Raw genomic sequence first — 20,183 nt, 5'->3', positions numbered from 1 at the left:
GGGGAAGGGCTCGACCCGGCGGTGGACAGGAGAGGCTGCCCATCCAGACAAAGAAGGGGGAGGGCTCGACCGGCGGTGACAGAGAGGCTGCCCGTCCCACCAAAGAAGGGGAAGGGCTCGGCCGGCGGTGGACAGAGAGGCTGCCCGTCCCGAGCCAAAGAAGGTGGAAGGGCTAGACCGGCGGTGGACAGAGATGCTGCCGTCCCAGCCGGAAGAAGGGGGAGGGCGAGACCCGGCAGTGGACAGGAGAGGCTGCCCGTCCCATCCGAGAAGGGGGATGGGCTAGACCGGCGGGGACAGGAAGGCTCCCTCCCAGCCGAGAAGGGGGAAGGCTCGACCGGCGGTGGCCAGAGAGCTGCCCGTCCCAGCCGAAGAAGGGGGAAGGGCTAGACCGGCGGTGGACGGAGAGGCTGCCCGTCCCAGCCAAAGAAGGGGGAAGGGCTCGACCGGCGGTGGACAGGAGAGGCTGCCCGTCCCAGCCAAAGAAGGGGGAAGGGCTCGACCGGCGGTGGACAGGAGAGGCTGCCGTCCCAGCCAAAGAAGGGGGAAGGGCTCGACCGGCGGTGGACAGGAGAGGCTGCCCATCCCAGCCAAAGAAGGGGGAAGGGCTAGACCGGCGGTGGACAGGAGAGGCTGCCCATCCCAGCCAAAGAAGGGGGAAGGGCTCGACCGGCGGTGGCCAGGAGAGGCTGCCCATCCCAGCCAAAGAAGGGGGAAGGGCTCGACCGGCGGTGGACAGGAGAGGCTGCCCATCCCAGCCAAAGAAGGGGGAAGGGCTCGACCGGCGGTGGACAGGAGAGGCTGCCCATCCCAGCCAAAGAAGGGGGAAGGGCTCGACTGGCGGTGGACAATGGACAGGAGAAGCTGCAAATCCCAGCCAAAGAAGGGGGAAGGGCTCGACCGGCGGTGGACAGGAGAGGCTGCCCATCCCAGCCAAAGAAGGGGGAAGGGCTGGACCGGCGGTGGACAGGAGAGGCTGCCCGTCCCAGCCAAAGAAGGGGGAAGGGCTAGACCGGCGGTGGACAGGAGAGGCTGCCCGTCCCAGCCAAAGAAGGGGGAAGGGCTAGACCGGCGGTGGACAGGAGAGGCTGCCCGTCCCAGCCAAAGAAGGGGAAGGGCTCGACCGGCGGTGGACAGGAGAGGCTGCCCGTCCCAGCCAAAGAAGGGGGAAGGGCTCGACCGGCGGTGGACAGGAGAGGCTGCCCGTCCCAGCCAAAGAAGGGGGAAGGGCTCGACCGGCGGTGGACAGGAGAGGCTGCCCGTCCCAGCCAAAGAAGGGGGAAGGGCTCGACCGGCGGTGGACAGGAGAGGCTGCCCGTCCCAGCCAAAGAAGGGGGTGGGCAAGGGCTTCGACCCGACGGTGGACAGGAGAGGCTGCCCGTCCCAGCCAAAGAAGGGGGAAGGGCTCGACCGGCGGTGGACAGGAGAGGCTGCCCGTCCCAGCCAAAGAAGGGGGAAGGGCTCGACCGGCGGTGGACAGGAGAGGCTGCCCGTCCCAGCCAAAGAAGGGGGAAGGGCTCGACCGGCGGTGGACAGGAGAGGCTGCCCATCCCAGCCAAAGAAGGGGGAAGGGCTCGACCGGCGGTGGACAGGAGAGGCTGCCCATCCCAGCCAAAGAAGGGGGAAGGCTCGACCGAGGTGGACAGGAGAGGCTGCCCATCCCAGCCAAAGAAGGGGGAAGGGCTAGACCGGCGGTGGACAGGAGAGGCTGCCCATCCCAGCCAAAGAAGGGGGAAGGGCTCGACCGGCAGTGGACAGGAGAGGCTGCCCATCCCAGCCAAAGAAGGGTGGGGGAAGGGCTAGACCGGCGGTGGACAGGAGAGGCTGCCCATCCCCAGCCAAAGAAGTTGGGGGAAGGACTAGACCGGCGGTGGACAGGAGAGGCTGCCCATCCCAGCCAAGAAGGGGAAGGGCTCGACCGGCGGTGGACAGGAGAGGCTGCCCATCCCAGCCAAAGAAGGGGGAAGGGCTCGACCGGCGGTGGACAGGAGAGGCTGCCCATCCCAGCCAAAGAAGGGGGAAGGGGTGGACCGGCGGTGGACAGGAGAGGCTGCCCATCCCAGACCTTACCTTACCTTACAGACCTTCCAGTTCGTTCGGGTTGCCCCAGGTCCCTCAGTGTGAGGCGCCTCTAATGTCTACCAGAGAGTTGCTAGTACATCTTCCGGTATATTTTGCATCTTCCAATCTTGGATGGTCTGGGATGCAGTTTAGATATTTGTCGAGCTTATTCTTAAACACATCTACGCTCACTCCTGATATATTCCTCAGATGAGCTGGCAACGCATTGAATAGATGCTGCATTATCGATGCTGGTGCGTAGTGGATTAATGTCCTGTGTGCTTTCCTTATTTTTCCTGGTATAGTTTTTGGGCACTATTAATCTACCTCTGCTTGCTCTTTCTGATGATATTTTAGTTCCATGATATTTTCTGTTATTCCGTTCTATCTGTTTCCATGCCTGAATTATCATGTAGTGTTCTCTTCTCCTTTCTAGCCTATATAATTTTTAAGGATTGTAGTCTTGCCCAGTAGTCTAGGTCCTTAACTTCTTCTATTCTAGCTGTAAAGGACCTTTGTACACTCTCTATTTGTGCAATATCCTTTTGATAGTGTGGGTACCATATCATATTGCAATATTCAAGTGGACTACGAACATATGTTTTATAAAGCATAATCATGTGTTCAGCTTTTCTTGTTTTGAAGTGCCGTAACAACATTCCCATTTTTGCTTTACATTTTGCCAACAGAATTGCTATTTGATCATTGCATAACATGTTCCTATTCATCATCACACCAAGGTCTTTAACTGCTTCCTTATTTGTGATTGTCTCATTATTAGGTACCCCTATATGCATATAGCTTTCCTTCTCTGTCTCCATAATTTATTGATTCAAATTTATCAGAGTTAAATACCATCCTATTTACCTCTGCCCAATCATATACTTTGTTAAGGTCTCTTTGTAGAGCGTTCCTATCTTCATCACAAGTAATTTCTCTACTTATTCTTGTGTCATCAGCGAAACTACTCACTACCGAATCCTTAACATTACTGTCTATGTCTTCAATCATAATAACAAACAATATTGCAGCTAGCACCGTACCTTGTGGCACAACGGATATTACCTTGGTTTCATCCGATTTCTCATCGTTTGCAATAACTATCTGTTTTCTGTTGTGTAAAAATTCTTTTAACCACTCTTCCTACTTTATCTACGATATTGTGTTTTCTAATTTTCTTTGTTTGCTAATATATTATGGTCTACTTTGTCAAAAGCTTTTGCAAAGTCTAGATAAACCACATGCTGTTTCATTTCCGCTTTTCATATTTTTCTTTTGAATATGTTCTCACGGTGGACTAACAGTGGGTTTGTTTGTACTTTTCCGGGTACGAAACCGTGTTTGTCCTATATTAAACAAATTATTTTTTATTTATTAAATGTTTCATAATATTTTTCTTCATTACCCTTTCATACACTTTCATAATATGTGATGTTAGACTCACAGGCCTATAATTACTTGCCTCTAGTCTTGATCCACTTTTGAAAGTAGGGTGATATATGCTAATTTGTGCTCATCATAAATCTTGCCTGTATCTACATTTGTCTTAATAATATTGCAAGTGGCTTTGCGATAGAATGAACTACTTTCTTTAACAAATAGCAGGGACTCCATCCGGCCCTGCAGCAGCTCCATTTTTAATTTCATTAATTGCCTGCACAATATCAGCTTCATTAATTTCTATGTCAGCTAAATATTCACTATTTTCTTCCCTTACTTCTATAATCATTATCTCATTATCTATTCTAGGGGGTGAATTCTCTCTTATATCGTTCTGCCAGTATGTTGCAAATTTCCTTTTTTTCATTCGTTAATCTCCTTCAATTCTCAGAGGGCCTATTTCTATTCTTCTTTTATTCATCTTCTTCGCATATGAGTATAATAGTTTGGGGTTTTGCTTGATATTTAATAGGGTTTTTTCTTCCAAGTCCCGTTTTTCATTTTCTTTTTGATTGTAGTAATCTTTTGTTCTGCATTTTCTATCTTACTTTTTAGTTCTATAACTTTCTTTCATGCATTTTTTTTCTTTTGCAAGAACCTTTTTTCCACTTTCTGATTTTCTGGAACAAGATCCTTCTGTCTCTTGGTATGCATTGAATGATGTTTACTTTCTTCTTCGGTATATATTTATCCACTATTTTCTCCAATATTTTATATAATATCTCCGTATTACCCTTATGTCATCACTTACGAAAATGTTATCCCAATCTTTGTTTAATTCTTCATTAATTCTGACCATTTTATATTTTTACTGTAGAAGTTGTATTTTCCATATCCTTCCCACTTTTTTCATTTCTTGCTTATCTCTATTTCACTTGCTTTGGAATGAACTGTTAATTCTATGACATTATGATCTGAAATACTCGCATTATAAACTATTATTTCTTTAACATAATTCATCTCGTTCACAAATACTAGGTCTAGAGTATTTTCCTTTCTTGTTGGCAGGTGATTTATTTGTTGAATGTTGTATTCTAGTAGCATATCTAATAGCTTTTCAAATTGCCTCTTATCTCTGCACTACTATTACTCTCTTTTTTATATGTATAAGTACAAAACCACAGTCTCCTATTCGTTCTTTGCCATTCTACGAAAGGAAAGTTGAAGTCACCAGATAGGAGAATAGTCCAGTCCTTGTGATTTCTACATATATCATCCAATTTTTTCAATTATTAAGTCAAACTCTTTAGTATTAGGAGGTCTATATCTTACTATGTTCATCAAGTTTTTCAGATTCAAATTCTACCGCATTAGTTCACATTCTGAGTTACTATACTTTCATATATTTTTCCTTGTTTTTTGTCTTTCCCATATATTGCGGTTCCCCCTTGATTCCTATTTTTTCTATCTGATCTATAAGTTTGGAACCCTTTTATTTGATCATCATTCCCAGTCTCTTGGGAATACCAGTTTCACTTATATTCATATATCTATTTTTCTTTTCATTTTGGGTTAGTTCTTCTAAGTACTCTATTTTTCTTTTTGAGTTACTCGTAACTAAACCCTGCGCATTCATCACTATGATGGTTTGCGTGTTTTCTCCTTCATTTAATAATGGTAATAATAAGGATTTTCCCATGTCTCTTTCCTGTTCTGGTATGTTGTTCTTTTTTTCATTTCCAGAAATTCTGACATTAAAAAATCCAACTTTCCATAATATTTGATCTTCCTTCATCATATATTCATTTTTGTGTCTGAATCTGCAATTTTCTCCGTCCTTCCCAGCCAAAGAAGGGGGAAGGGCTGGACCGGCGGTGGAACAGGAGAGGCGCCCATCCCAGCCAAAGAAGGGGAAGGGCTCGACCGGCGGTGGGGACAGGAGAGGCTGCCCATCCCAGCCAAAGAAGGGGGAAGGGGGAAGGGCTGGACCAGCGGTGGACAGGAGAGGCTGCCCATCCCCGCCAAAGAAGGGGAAGGGCTGGACCGGCGGTGGACAGGGAGCTTCCCGTCCCAGCCAAAGAAGGGGGAAGGGCGGGACCAGGCGTGGACAGGAGAGGCTGCCATCCCGCCAAAGAAGGGGAAGGGCTAGACCGGCGGTGACAGTCAGAGGGCTGCCCATCCCAGCTAAAGAAGGGGGAGGGCTAGACCGGGCGGTGGACAGGAGAGGGCTTGCCCATCCCATACAAAGAATGGGTAAGCTGGACCGGCGGTGGACAGGAAGGCTGCCCCATCCCAGCCAAAGAAAGGGGAGGCTCGAACCGGCGGGGACAGGAGAGGCTGCCCATCCCAGCCAAGAAGGGGGAAGGTTTGGATCGGCGTGGACAGGAAAGCTGGCCCATCCCAGCCAAAGAAGGGGAAGGGCTGGACCGGCGGTGGACAGGAGAGGCTGCCCTCCCAGCCAAAGAAGGGGGATGGCTATAACCGCGGTGGACAGGAGTAGCTGCCCATCCCAGCCAAAGAGGGTGAAGTGCTGGACCGGCGGTGGACAGGAGAGGCTGCCCCATCCCAGCCAAAGAAGGGGGAAGGGCTTGGACCGCGGGTGGACAGGAGAGGCTGCCCATCCCGAGCCAAAGAGGGGAAGGTCTAGACCGGCGGTGGCCTTGAGAGGCTGCCCATCCCAGCCAAAAAGGGGGAGGGCTAGTACCGGCGGTGGCAGGAGTAGGCTGCCCATTCCAGCCCAAGAAGGGGGAAGGGCTCGACCGTGCGGTGGACAGGAAGGCCTGCCGCATGGCTGGGACGAGAGGCTTTGCTCCCATCCAGCCAGAAGAAGGGGGAAGGGCTCGACGGCGGTGGACAATGAAGAGGCTGCCCGTACCAGCAAAGAAGGGGAGAGGGCTATACCGGCGTGGACAGGAGAGGTCTGCCCTTCCCAGCCAAAAAAGGGAAGGGCTCGCCGGCGGTGGAACAGGAGAGGCTGCCCGTCCCCAGCAAAGAAGGGAGGAAGTGGCTCGCCTGGCGGTGGAACAGGAGATGCTGCCCGTCCCAGCCAAATGAAGGGGGAAGGGCTCGACCGGCGGTGACAGTAAGGCTGCCCGTCCCAGCCAAAGAAGGGTGAAAGGCTTCGACCGGCGTGGTACAGAGAGGCTGCCCTTCCCAGCCAAAGAAGGGGGAGGGCTCGACCGGCGGTGGACAGGAGAGGCGCCCGTCCCAGCCAAAGAGGGGGAAAGGGCTCGACCGGCGGTGGGACAGGAGAGGCTGCCCGTCCCAGCCAAAGAAGGGGGAAGGGCTCGACCGGCGGTGGACAGGATGAGGCCTTCCCGTCCCAGACAAAGAAGGGGGATGGCTCGACCGCAGTGGACAGGAGAGGCAGCCCATCCTAGCCAAATAGGGGAAGGGCTGCGACCGTCAGTGGACAGGAGAGGCTGCCCGTCCTCAGCCAAAGAAGGGGGAAGGGCTCGACCGGCAGTGGACGGGAGAGGCTGCCCGTCCAGCCAAGAAGGGGGAAGGGCTCGACCGGCGGTGGACAGGAGAGTCTGCCCGTCCCACCCAAAGAAACGGGAAGGGCCGCCGGCGGTGGGACAGGAGAGGCTGCCCAGGCTCCATGACCAAAGAATGGGGAAGGGCTCGACCCGGCATTGGACAGGAGAGGACTGCCCTCCCAGGCAAGAATGGGGAAGGGCTCGACCGGCAGTGGACAGGAGAGGCTGCACGTCCACCAAAGAGGGGGAAGGGCTCTAACCGAGCGGTGGACAGGAGAGGCTGCCCGTCCAGCCAAAGAAGGGTGAAAGGGCTCGACCGGCGGTGTACAGATGCTGCCCGGCCTCAGCCAAAGAGAGGCTGCCCGTCCCAGCCAAAGAAGGGGGAAGGGGCTCACCGGAGGTGGACATGAGAGGCTGCCCGTCCCAGCCAAAGAAGGGGGAAGGGCCTCGACAGGCGGGTGGCCAGGAGAGGCTGCCCGTCCCAGCCAATAGAAGGGGGAAGCTCTACCGCGTGGCCAGGAGAGTCTGCCCGTTCCCAGACCAAGACGGGGAAGGGCTCGCCGGCGGTGGCCAGGAGAGGCTGCCCAATCCCAGCCACAGAGGAGGGAAGGGCTCACAGGCGGTGGACAACGAGAGCTGCCCATCCCAGCCAAAGAAGGGGTAAGGGCTCGACCGGCGGTGGTCAGGAGAGGCTGCCCATTCCAGCCAAGAAGGGGGAAGGGCTGGACCGTCGGTGGACAGGGAGGCTGCCCACCCAGCCAAAAGAAGGGGGAAGGTCTGACCGGCGTGGACAGGGAGGCTGCCCAAATCCCAGCCAAAGAAGGGGAAGGGCTGGACCGGCTGTTGACAGAGGAAGGCTGCCCATCCCTATCCAAAGAATGGGGAAGGGCGGGACCGCGGTGACAGGAGAGGCTGCCCATCCCAGCGCAAAGAAGGGGGAAGGGCTGGACCGGCGGTGGACAGGAAGTCCTGCCCATCCCAGCCAAAGAATGGGGAGGGCTGGACCGGCGGTGGACAGGAGAGGCTGCCCATCCCAGCCAAAGAATGGGGAAAGGGCTGGACCCGCGGTGGACAGGAGAGGCTGCCCATCCAGCCAAAGAAGGGGCGGGCTGGACCGCGGTGGACAGGAGGTGCTGCCCATCCCAGCCAAAGAGGGGAAGGGCTAGACCGGCGGTGACAGGAGAGAGGCTGCTCATCCCAGCCAAAGGAAGGGGGAATGGCTGGACCGTCGGTGGGCCAGGAGAGGCTCCCATCCCGCCAAAGAAGGGGAGACGGTCTTGACCGGCGGTGGACAGGGAGGCTGCCATCCCACCAAAGAGGGGGAAGGGTTGGGATCGGCGGTGGACATAAAGGCTGCCCTTCCCACCAAAGAAGGGGGAGGGCTGGTACCGGAGGTGGACAGGAGAGGCTGCCCATCCCACCAAAGAATGGGGATGGGCTTGAACCGCGGTGGACGGAGAGGCTGCCCATACCTGCCAAAGAAGGGGCAAGGGCTTGACCGCGTGAACAGGAGAGGCTGCCCATCCCAGCCAAAGAGGGGGAAGGGCTAGACCGGCGGTGGCCAGGAGAAGCTGCTGCCCATCCAGCCAAAGAAGGGGGGAAGGCTGACCGGCGGTGGACAGGAGAGGCTGCCCATCCCCCAGCCACAAGAAGGGGGAAGGGCTCGACCGGCGTGGACAGGAGGGCTGCCCATGGCTGTTGACAGGATAGGCTGCCATACCCACCCAAAGAAGGTTGAAGGCTAGACCCGGCGTGGACAGGAGAGGTCTGCCCCATCCCAGCCAAAAAGGGTGAAGGGCTAGAACCCGCGTGAGACAGAAGAAGGCTGCCCCTCCCAGCCAAAGAAGGGAAGGGCTAGACCTTCGGTGGACACAGGGAGTAGGCTGCCCATCCCAGCCAAAAAGGGGGAAGGGCTCGACCGGCAGTGGACATGATTGGGCTGTCCCGTCCCATCCAAAGAAGGGGGAGGGCTCGACCGACGGTGAACAGGAGGCTGCCCATCCCAGCCAAAGAAAGGGGTGAGGGCTCGACCGGCGGATGGACAGGAGGAGGCTGCCCGTCCCAGCCACAGAAGGAGGAAGGCTCGACCGGCGGTGGGACAGGAGAGGCTGCCCGTCCCAGCCAAAGAGGGGGGAAGGGCTCGACCGGCGGTGGGGACAGGAGGATGCTGCCCGTCCCAGCCAGAGGGGAAAGGCTCGACCGGCGGTGGACAGGAGATACTGCCCGTCCCAGCCAATAAGGGGGAAGGTCTCCGAACCGGCGTGGACAGGAGAGCTGCCGTCCCACCAAAGAAGGGAGGGCCTCGACCGGCGTGTGGACAGAAGAAGGCTGCCCGTACAGCCAAAGAAGGGGAAGGTCTCGACCGGCGGTGGACAGGATAGGCTGCCCGTTCCAGCCACAAGAAGTAAGGGCTCGACTGGCCAGGGACAGGAGAGGCAACCATCTCAGCCAAGAAGGGGGAAGCTCGACCGCAGGGGACAAACAGGCTGCCCATCCCAGCCAAATAAGGGGGAAAGGGCTCGACCGCAGTGGACAGGAGAGGCTGCCAGTCCCAAGCCAAAGAGGGGAAGGGGCTCGACCGGTGGGTGGACAGGAGAGGCGCTGCCCGTCCCAGCCAAAGAAGGGGGAAGGCTCGACCGGCGATGGACAGATAGGCGCCATCCCACCAAAGAAGGGGGAAGGGCTCGACCGTCGGTGTGACAGGAGAGGCTCCCCGTCCCAGTCCCCCCCAAAAGTAAGGGGGAAGGGCTCGACCGGCAGTGGAACCGGAGAGGCTGCCCATCCAGCCAAGAAGGGGGAAGGTCTCGACTCGTCAGTGGAAGGAGATTCTGCACATCCCAGCCAAAGAAGGGGGAAGGGCTCTACCGGCGTGACAGGAGAGGCTTGCCCGTCCCCAGCCAAAAGAGGGGGAAGGGGCTCGACCGGCGGTGGGACAGTAGAGGCTGCCCGTCTCAGCCAACGAAGAGGCTGCCCGTCCCAGCCAAGAAGTGGAAAGGCTCGACCGGAGGTGGCATGAGAGGCTGCCCCTCCCAGCAACCCCCCGCACCCCCAAAGAAGGGGAAGGGCTCGACCGGACGGTGGAACAGGAGAGGCTGCCCGTCCCGCCAAAGAAGGGGGAAGGGCTCCCGACCGCGTGGCCCTGAGAGGCTGCCCGTCCCAGCCAAAGACTGGAAGGGCTCGACCGGCGGTGGCCAGGAGAGGCTGCCCGTCCCCAGCCAAAGAAGGGGGAAGGGCTCGACCTGGCGGTGGACGGGTAGAGTCTGCCCTTACCAGCCGAGAAGGGGGAAGGCTCGACTGCGGGGACAGGAAGCTGCCCTCCCAGCCGAAGAAGGGGGATGGCTTCGACCTTCGTGGACATGAGAGGCTGCCCGTACCAGCCGTAGAAGGGGGAGAGGGCTTCGCCGGCGGTGGACCAGGAAGGCTGCCCGGACCCCAGCCGAAGAAGGGGAAGGGCTCGACCGGCGGGGGACAGGAGAGGCTGCCCGTTCAGGGCTGCCCTTCCCAGCCAAAGAAGGGGAAGGGCTCGACCGCGGTGGCTAGGGAGAGGTGCCCATCCCCAGCCAAATAAGGGGGAAGTCTGGACCGGCGTGGACAGAGAGGCTTGCCCATCCCAGCCAAGAAGGGGGGAATGGCTCGACCGGCGGTGGGACAGGAAGAGGCTGCCCATCCCAGCCCAAAAGAAGGGGGAAAGGGCTCGACCGGCGTGGCCATGAAGGCTGCCCAATCCCAGGCCAAGAAGGGGAAGTGCTCGACCGGCGTGGGCAGGAGAGCCTGCCCTCCCAGCCAAAGAAGGGAAGGGTCTCGACCGTGGCTTGGACGAGGAAGAGGCTGCCCTCCCAGCCAAAGAAGGGGGAAGGCAAGAAGGTGGAACGGGCTCGACTGGGCGGTGCATGAAGAGGCTGCCCATCCAGCCGAAGAAGGGTAAGGACTCGACCGGCGGTGGACAGGTAGAGGCTGCCCGTCCCAGCCAAGAAGGTGGAAGGGCTCACCGGCGGTGACAGGAAGGCTGCCCCGTCCCAGCCAAAGAAGGGGGAAGGGCCGACCGGCGGTGGACCAGGAGAGGCTCCCATCCCAGCCAAAGAAGGGGAAGGGCTCGCCGTCGGTGGACGGAGATGCTGCCTCATCCAGCCAAATAATGGGGGATCGGGCTCGACCGGCGGTGGACGAGAGGCTGCCCATCCCAGCCAAAGAAAGGGGGAAGGGCTCGCCGCGGTGGACAGGAGAGGCTGCCCATCCCAGCCAAGAAGCGGGAAGGCTTGACCGGCGGTGGACAGGAGAGGCCTGCCATCCCGCCAGAAGGGGGAAATGCTCGACCGGCGGTGACAGAGGGACCAGGAGAGGCTGCCCGTCCCGCCAAGAAGGGGGAAGGCTTGACCGGCGGTGGACAGGAGAGGCTGCCCATCCCAGCCAAAGAGGGGAATGGTCTTGACCGCTGTGGACAGGAGAGGCTGCCCATCCAGCACAAAGAAAGGGGGAAGGGCTCGACCACGTCGTGTGGCCGAGGAAGGCTGCCCGTCCCAGCCAAAGAAGGGGGAAGGGCTCGAACCGGCGGTGGACAGGAGAGGCTGCCCTCCCAGCCGAAAGAAGGGGGAATGGCTCGACCGGCGTGGCAGAGAGGCCTTGCCCGTCCCCAGCGCAAAGAGAGGGGGAAGGGCTCGACCCGTTGGTGGACAGGAGAGGCTGCCCGTCCCAAGCCAAAAAAAGGGGAAGGGCTCGACCGGCGGTGGAACCAGGAGAGGTCTGCCCGTCCCACCAAAGAAGTGGGAAGGGCCGACCGGCGGTGGCCAGGAGAGGCTTCCCGTCCCAGCCAAAGAAGGGGAAGGGCCTCGACCGGCGGTGGAACAGGAGAGGCTGCCCATCCATCCAAAGAAGGGGGAAGGGCTGGACCGGCTCTGGACAGGAGATCTGCCCATCCCAGCCAAAGAAGTGTGTTAAGGGCTGGACCGGCGTGGCAAGGAGAGGCTGCCCGTACCAGCCCAAGAGGGAAGGGCTGGACCGGCGTGGACAGGAGTAGGCGCCCGTCCCGGCCTGCCAAAGACGGGGAAGGGCTCGACCCGGCGGTGGACAGGAGAGGACTGCCCATCCCAGCCAAAGAAGGGGTAAGGGGGCTCGACCGGCGTTGGCCGGAGAGCTGGCCCGTCCCCCCGAAAGAAGGGGAAGGGCTCGACCGGCGGTGGCCGGAGGAAGGCTGCCCATCCAGCCAAAGAAGGGGGAAGGGCTAGACCGGCGGTGGACAGGAGAGGCTTGGCCCCTCCCAGCAAAGAGGGGGAGGGCTAGAACCGGCGGTGGAACCAGGATAGCTGCTCGTCCAGCCAAAGAATGGGGAGGGCCTAGACCGGCGTTGAGCAGGAGAGCTGCCCGTCCCACAAAGAAGGGGGAGGGCTCGATCGGCGGTTGCCATGAGAGGCTGCCGTCCCAGCCAAAGAAGGGGGAAGGGTTCGACCGGCGGTGGACAGGCAGCCGTCACATCCAAAGAAGGGGGAAGTGCTCAGACCGGACGGTGACAGGAGAGGCTGGCCTTCCCACCAAAGAAGGGAAGGGCTGGAGCCGCGGTGGCCAGGAGAGGCTGCCGTCCAGCCCAAAGAAGGGGAATGGCCTGGACCGGCGGTGGCCAGGAGAGGCTGCCCGTCCCAGCCAAAGAATGGGAAGGGCTTGGACCGGCGGTGTCCAGGAGAGGCTGCCCGTCCAGCCAAAGAAGGGGGAATGGCTGGACCGGCGGTGGCCAGGAGAGGCTGCCCGTCCCAGCCACAGAAGGGGGAAGGGGCTGGACCGGCGGTGGACAGTAGAGGCTGCCCGTCCCAGCCAAAGAAGGGGGAAGGGCGGGACCGCGGTGGACAGGAGAGTCTTGCCCGTCCCAGCCGAAGAAGGGGGAGGGCTGGACCGGCGTTGGCCAGGAGAGGCTGCCTATCCCAGCCAAAGAAGGGGAGGGCTCGACCGGGCGGTGGCCGGAGAGGCTGCCACGTCCCAAGCCAAAGAAGGGGGAAGGGCTTCGACCGGCGTGTGGCCAGGAAGGCTGCCCGTCCCAGCCGAAGATAGTGGGAAAAAAAGGGCGTCGACCGGCGTGGCCAGGAGAGGTGCCCGTCCCAGCCGAAGAAGGGGAAGGGCTCGAACCGGCGGTGCCATGAGAGGCTGCCCATCCCAGCCGAAGAAGGGGAAGGGCTCGACCCGGCGGTGGCCATGAGAGGCTGCCCGTCCAGCCGAAGAAGGGGGAATGGCTCGACCGGCGGTGGCCCAGAGAGAGGCTGCCCGTCCCAGCGCGAAGAAGTGGGAAGGGCTCGACCGGCGGTGGGCCAGGAGAGGCTGCCCTCCCAGCCCAAGAAGGGGGAAGGGCTCGACCGGCGTGTGGCCAGGAGAGGCTGCCCGTCCCACCGAAGAAGGGGGCAGGCTCGACCGGGCGGTGGCCAGAGAGGCTGCCCGTCCCCGCCGACGAAGGGGGAAGGGCTCGACCGGCGGTGGCCAGGAGAGGCTGCCCGTCCCCACCGAAGAAGGTGGAAAATGGCTAGACCGGCGGTGGCCAGGAGAGGCGCCCGTCCCCAGCCGAAAGGAGGGGGAAGGGCTCGACCCGGCATGTCCAGGAAAGGCCTGCCCGTCCCAGCCGAAGAATGGGAAGGCTCGACCTGACGGTGGCCAAAGGAGAGGCTTGCCCCTCCCAGCCGAAGAGGGGAATGGCTCTGAACCGGCGGTGGCCAGGAGAGGCCATGCCCATCCCACCAAGAAGGGAAGGGGCTCGGCCGGGATCGGTGGCCAGGAGAGGCTGCCCATCCCAGCCGAAGAAGGTGGAAGGGCTCCGACCGGCGGTGGCCAGGAGAGGCTGCCCATCCCGGCCGAAGCAGGGGGAAGAGTTCGACCGGTTTAGTCCGTCCCGCCCTGCCTAGTCTGGAAGGGCACCTAAGGCCCCCCCCTTTTTCCACTGGTAGAGTACCGTCCATCTTCCTCTGCGGGGAAGGAACCCAAGGCCCCTCGCTGGTAGAGTTCCGTCCATCCTTCCTCGGCGGTGAAGGGACACCCTTGGCCCGCGCTGGTTAGAGGATCCGTCCATTCTTCCTCGGCGGGGAAAAAGGGCGCCTGGCCCTCGCTGGTAGAGTTCGTCATCTCCTCTCGGCGGGAAGGGCACCCATGGCCCTCGCTGGTAGAGTCCGTCCATCTTCCTCGTCGGTGAAGGGCACCCATGGCCCTCGCTGGTAGAGTCCGTCCGTCCTGCCTGCGGGAAGGGCACCCATGGCCCTCGCTGGTAGAGTCCGTCCACTTCCTGCGGGAGGGCACCCATGGCCCTCGCTGGTAAGTCCGTCATCTCCTCGCGGGGAAGGGCACCCATGGCCCTAGCTGGTAAGTCCGCCGTCTTCTCGGCGTGGGAAGGGCACCCATGGCCCTCGCTGGTAGAGTCCGTCCATCTCCTCGGCGGGGAAGGCACCCAAGGCCTCGCTGGTAGAGTCCGTCCGTCTGCCTCGGCTGGAAGGGCACCCAAGGCCCTCGCTGGTAGAGTCGTCCATCTTTCCTCGGCGGAGTAGGGCACCCATGGCCCTCGCTGTAGAGTCGTCCGTCGCCTCGCGGGGAAGGGCGGCCCAAGGCCTCCGCTGTAGAAGTCCCGTCCGTCTGCCTCGGCGGGGAAGGGCACCCATGGCCTCGCTGGTAGAGTCCCGTCCGTCGTCCTCGCGGGGAAGGGCAACCACTGGCCCTCTCTGGTATAGTCCGTCAGCCTGCCTCGGTTGTGAAGGGACCCACTGATCTCCCTGGTGGAGTCCGTCGTTGGAGTCAATGACTGATGGGGGGGAACCAGCCATTGGTCCCACTGTGGAAGTCCATCTTCCTGCCCCGTGGGAATTTGTAGTTGCCGCCTTCTTTTTGTGTAGTCCATCCACCTGCCTTGGTGGGAAAGCCAGTTTGTCACGCCGCAAGCCAAATTCCATACCAGACATTTTAACCTCTTGTCCATCCTTTAATACCATCTGTGTTTCCTCCTCGCTGGGACCTGATTCCTCTTAACCTTTTGGTGGACTTGTTGTTTTCGAGCCTGTTTCATTTGGCTCTTTTGCTCCTTCGGCTTCTTTGCGGCATTTTTTTCCGCTTGACGCATTTGGCGCCTCATCTTCTGTAGTCCCGGAATTCGTTTCCTGGGTACCACCTGAATCCTGCCATACTACTCTTGAGCCTGAGTTTTAACTTTTGCTTTAGCTTTAGCTTTAGCCTGTTATGTTCTGAGTTCTCATCCTCTTTCCTCTTGTTTCTGAGTCCTCTTTCTCTTGATCTATTCCTCCCACATCCTCCTCAATCTTCTTCTAAGTCCTCCTCCATCCTCCTCATCTTGTTCAGAATTCCTCTCATCCTCCTCATCCTCTTCTTCTGAGTCTCCTCGTCTTCCTCATCTTGCTCTTTCGAGACGCATCTTCTGAATCTTCCCATACATTTGATTCTTTCGCTGTTCATCGTGTGATTCGTTGTTGCTTGCCATTTCTACAGTGTCCTCTATTATTGAATTTTCTTCACTCCTGATTCAGGTTCACTGTTCCCAGGCTCATAATCTTCACTCTGTTTCTCGCTGCCTCTTTCTCTGTTTTCTTCTCCGTTTTCCTTTCTTCTCCTCTTATTATCCATCTTTTCCAATTGTTTCCACATCATGATGATGTTGATGGATTGGCAATGGATAGTTGGGCCATTTCCACGTCGACCTTCCACAGCGGGTAGTGGTGCGTCCCATCATCTGAAAGGCTTGGACTTCCAGATCCTCCTTCTTCAGGGTTCACTGGTCTTCCCTTCAGTCTGGCAGCTGCTTCTGAAGAGCAGTGTTTTTCCTTCTCAAGACGCTTCTGACTTTCCTCTCCTGCCTCTTCCTGCGTCCTAATTTTCCTTCCTTTTCCTTTTATTCTCTCTGAGTGCATTCTTCTTTCACATTCTCCCCTCATTCGTGACAGTAGGTAGAAGTCTGTTCTCATCGACTGGGAGGTGTCTCCCGAACTTTCTTTGGGTTCACCTTCTTCGGGTACCCATCCTCTAACACTGGACTTTCTCCCCAAGACCTCTTGCTGTCTCTCCTGCCTCTTTTTCTGCGTCTATTTTTTTCCTTTCCTTTCCCCTTTCTCTCTTTGAGGCATTGTTCTTTAACATTCTCCACTTCATTCAGTGGAAGTGTGGGGATCGGCGATGGAGAGTTTAGTGACATTCGTTTTCTTCTTCTCCAGTCAGGTAGAATTTTTTTTCGTCATCGACTGGAGGTGTCTCACAACGTTGACTTTTGGGTTTCACATTCTTCGGGTAACCCATCGTCTACACTGGACCTTGCCTCGTTTTGAAGGAGGCTGCCTTTGCGACTTGTAAGTCCTCTTCTATTCTGGTGACAGAAGGACTTCTTCTTTCTCACCAAGTTTGTTCTCTTCCTGTTATGTCTGATCGAATTCATCAGAACAGATTCCTGGTGGCGGATGGCTCTTCCTTGGCCACCAATTTCCTTCTTCTCTTTTCCTTTAATTTTGATCGATTCCATTAGAACAGATTCTTGCTGGCGGTCGGACTTTTCCTTTGCCACCAGTTCTTCTTCTCTTTCCTGTAATTTCTGACGATTCCATCAGAAACAGATTCTTGGTGGCTGACGATTCTCTTGCCATCAGTTCATCTTCTCTCGCCGTACTTGTCTCATCGAATCTCAACAGAATTATTCTGAGTTTCGATGACAGCCCTCTTCTTTGGCTTGTAACTCTTCTTCCAGCTTGATACATTTCTTCTTCAATGTGAGGAACGCTTCTTCCTTACGCTGCAACTTTTCTTCTAATTGAAAGAGGTTCTTTTCTTTATCGAGGACAGCTTTTTCCCTCTTCTTCAAACTCATTCTCCAATTCCGTAGACTTTTCCTTCTCCTGGGCCGATTGCACTGCCTTGCCTGCTTTCGTTTTTTCTTCACTTTCAATGTCCTTCTTCGCATGTTTGTAAATGGGAGCTTTTTGTCCAGCCTCCTTTCCTTTTTTGGGAGAATTTTTTTCTCTCTGTTCCAGATGCCTTCTTAGAATTTCTCATGTACAATCAAAGTCTCTTTCCTTTCTGGGTGACTTCTCTCAAGAGCGCGTTTCCGCTCTTCCTCCTTTCTCGAAACTTCATTTTCCGTTTCTAGCTCGTGCTTTTCTGCGTTAACAACTCGCTTTGGAATCGGTCGACGTTGTAAAGCCTCGTTCTGAGCCCTGCCTATTTCAAGAGGTATTTGTTCTACGCTGTGGTCTAAAGCCACCTCCATAGGCGTCTTTGACAGCCGCATTTTTCATTTTCTTTTTGGTATTAAATCGCGGCTCGTTCTCATATTCCATCGCCATCATTTTCGTCCTTCATACCAGGAACTTCTTCTTGTGCCTCTTCCAGACACTCCCCTCCATCCTGTTTCTTTGTTGGCAGTATCTCTCAATTCTTTCCTCTAACTGCTTCTTTCCCTCAAGCAGTTCCTCTTGCAGACGCATGATGTCTGCCAATTTAGATTTTTTTTCGATTTCATCCCCTGGTTCGTTGTCCATTTTGCGGTTGATCAAGATGTTCTGAAGACACCTGGGTTTCGACGTTCCTCTTGTCTGTTTTCCTGGTGTTTCCCCACATCTCTTCGTTGTCAGAGTTTCCGGTCGTTCGTTGTCAGGTTCGGTTGTCCCAGATGTTCTAGAGACACCTGGATTTTGGGCGTTCCTCCTGTCAGTTTCGTGCTCCTTGGTCTGCATCCTCATTTCCTTTGCCAAAACTTCCATTTCCTATATGCCAACCAACCTGGCGACCACCAACAACAAGACCGGTGGCAGCAATGCCTGGCCGCGTTGGTAGAATTCCAAGGTCCGTTCACTGTCGTTTACGCAATCGTCTATAAGTGTGTAAGGTCATAATCGTTTCCCTCGGCGACCAAATGAAAAAAAAAAAAAACGTCCGAAGGGCGGTCGACACCGAGGTATAACAGCATTAACAATGAGCTACAAAGCACAACCAATTGTTACAATGGGTTTCATTTTGTTGTATAACTATACAAGTCTGCTTGCTCTTTCCTTTAGTTTCCAATCCTGCCCTCGGGAAACTTTTTTGAAATTCCCAGTAATCTGGTCTCCGACGTCTTCGGGAGATGAAGCATCTTTCAGTGCTCGGAGCTTCGGAGCTCCCCCTCTGGATTGTCTTCAAATCGGAGCCTCCTTCCAATTCTTCAGGCGGAGTAAGGTCAAGGTCTTTCAGTACTAGCTCCAGGGTTTCCTTGCCAGGATCGACTTCATAGAGATCTTTCGAAGCAATATCAGTCTCTCTTCGAGAGAAATGTATTCCCCGATTTCGTTTCCTCTGAGACTTGGAGTCCAACCAAAAGTGTGGGTGTAGAAGCACCATTTCTGGAAGATATCTCGTAAAATAATATAATTTCATTTTTTCTTTATCTAATAAATTGATCTTTTCTGTATTTCCTCTCACCTTCTGTTACTTCTTTCAACACCAGTAACATTTTCTTTTTGTGGGCTTGAATTTCAATGATTGAAATTCCGTGTAATAATAATACTAAAATACTAATAATGATAATAATGAATAAAATAATAATAATAATAATATAATAAATAGAATAATAACAACAAAAACACCAATACTAAAATAATAATAATATAATATAATAATAATATAATAGATAATAATATAATATAATAATAATAATAATAATAATAGGAATAACGAGGGGTTACTGAAACTAACTGTGAATTTGTGTTTGCATAATGATATGTTGTATAAATGATAAATATTATAATATATAATATATATCTCTATATATATATCTATATATATACTATATATACTTTATAATATAATATAATTATACTTCTAGGGCACAATTTTTTCACGATACAACTTCGTTGAAATAGAATGGCTTTTCTCACTGTTAACACAGCTTTTTGAAATTGCTGTCATATTTTCTAATTATTTTCTTTACTTCATTTGTTCAGGTTACTAATGGACACATAATGGGGGTTCTTCCTTACTCCAGTATTTTTACCACGTACAGCTGTTTCGTCAACCTATCTTATTGACGTTTATCCAGTCGTACTGATACAAATATTTTGTTGTTTTTTGATTAGCTACCTTTTGTCAGCACGGCTCTTGCTCACAGAGCAGCCCGTAAAGATACAAATATGAGCCTACATGCGTTTTTGTGACGTCATTAGGACCGGAAAAGGTAGTTACAATTTGCCAGATACCTCAGTTTTTAGTTTTACAAAGACTATAGTGAAAACATAAATAAGACGAGAAATAGGTTAAAACAGAAATTATATAAAAGTTAAAGTCAGTTATTAATACCATTATACATAAATATATATTAATTAAATATATGTGTTTAATTCCGCTGAATGTCACTGTTTGCGCTCCTATGACTGTATACCTCTTTTGATAATTTTTTTCCTTTTTGACCTACAATGTTTCGCAGACCTCGTTGTGGTCATAATTTCAGCAATGGCATTGTTTTGTCCAGAAAAAATTATTGCTACTGGGCGCACTTTTTTTTTTTGATTTTTCGCTATTTGGTGATACTGCTAGTGGGTATACAAGTTTCCCTTTGTATTACTATAATATTCTGAGTCGTTCATCTGTCACCATGGGCGACGCCATACAAACTAACCTTCTTGAAGGTACTACAACCTGTATTATGGTATCCCTCTATTCATTCCTGTAGATAACATTAGGGTCACCTTGAGGTGGTGTTGTTCAAATTAGAAAGCAATATGACTTATCAAACCATAAAGATAGAAGATATGGGCACTGGTATGATGACCTAGATTTGCACATTCAGACAGAACATTATCAAATTTTGATCTCTCTATTGATTGCCAACAGTGGTGTTGTTTACTTTCAGCGGAGAAAACATTGGACTGAAGTTCAGTAACTTGTGGGGATGCTTCTATTATCATCATTTATAAAAGCCAATTTCTTAACAAGATCTATGTTTATGTTGCTCTCCAAACTGCAAGTTGCAAATCAAGTCACAAGGAAAGGCTTCGGTTTATAGACAATGCACAAGTAAATATAGAGCTCAATTTTACCAGACTTTTTAAGAATCTGAACATCTGTCTTGGTCAACTTTTGTGTCCTTAATTAAACTATGGAACCCTACTTGTGAAGTGCGGAGGAGATGAAGAAAAGTAGCAAGAAACTTTGCAAAACCACGTCCATTATAAAGATGAAACACCAGAGTTCATCATTCCTGCAGAAATATTGATACTTAAACATTCTTATGCAAGTGCCTCGAAAATGTGATTCTGTTCTTAGGTCATCACTATTAAC

The 20,183-nt window shown here is 54.1% G+C and overlaps 1 protein-coding gene across 1 annotated transcript; it reads right to left on the bottom strand.

The window, feature by feature from the left end:
- Positions 1–7,787: 7,787 nt before the first annotated feature.
- On the bottom strand, positions 7,788–8,696 carry LOC135214701 (inverted formin-2-like). Its single transcript, XM_064249033.1, has one exon. It carries the CDS (start codon positions 8,694–8,696, stop codon positions 7,788–7,790), a length of 909 nt encoding a protein of 302 aa, XP_064105103.1.
- Between the last annotated feature and the right edge of the window lie 11,487 nt (positions 8,697–20,183).

This window comes from Macrobrachium nipponense, chromosome 46 (genome assembly GCF_015104395.2).
Source record: "Macrobrachium nipponense isolate FS-2020 chromosome 46, ASM1510439v2, whole genome shotgun sequence".
Taxonomy (NCBI): Eukaryota; Metazoa; Arthropoda; class Malacostraca; order Decapoda; family Palaemonidae; genus Macrobrachium; species Macrobrachium nipponense.
This window is presented reverse-complemented; position numbering and strand designations above follow the sequence as displayed.

Bases quoted from the DNA above. Each gene is read 5' to 3' on its own strand.
- LOC135214701 (XM_064249033.1), bottom strand. From the start codon at position 8,696: ATGGGGCAGACCTCTCCTGTCCACGCCGGGTCTAGCCTTCAACCTTCT.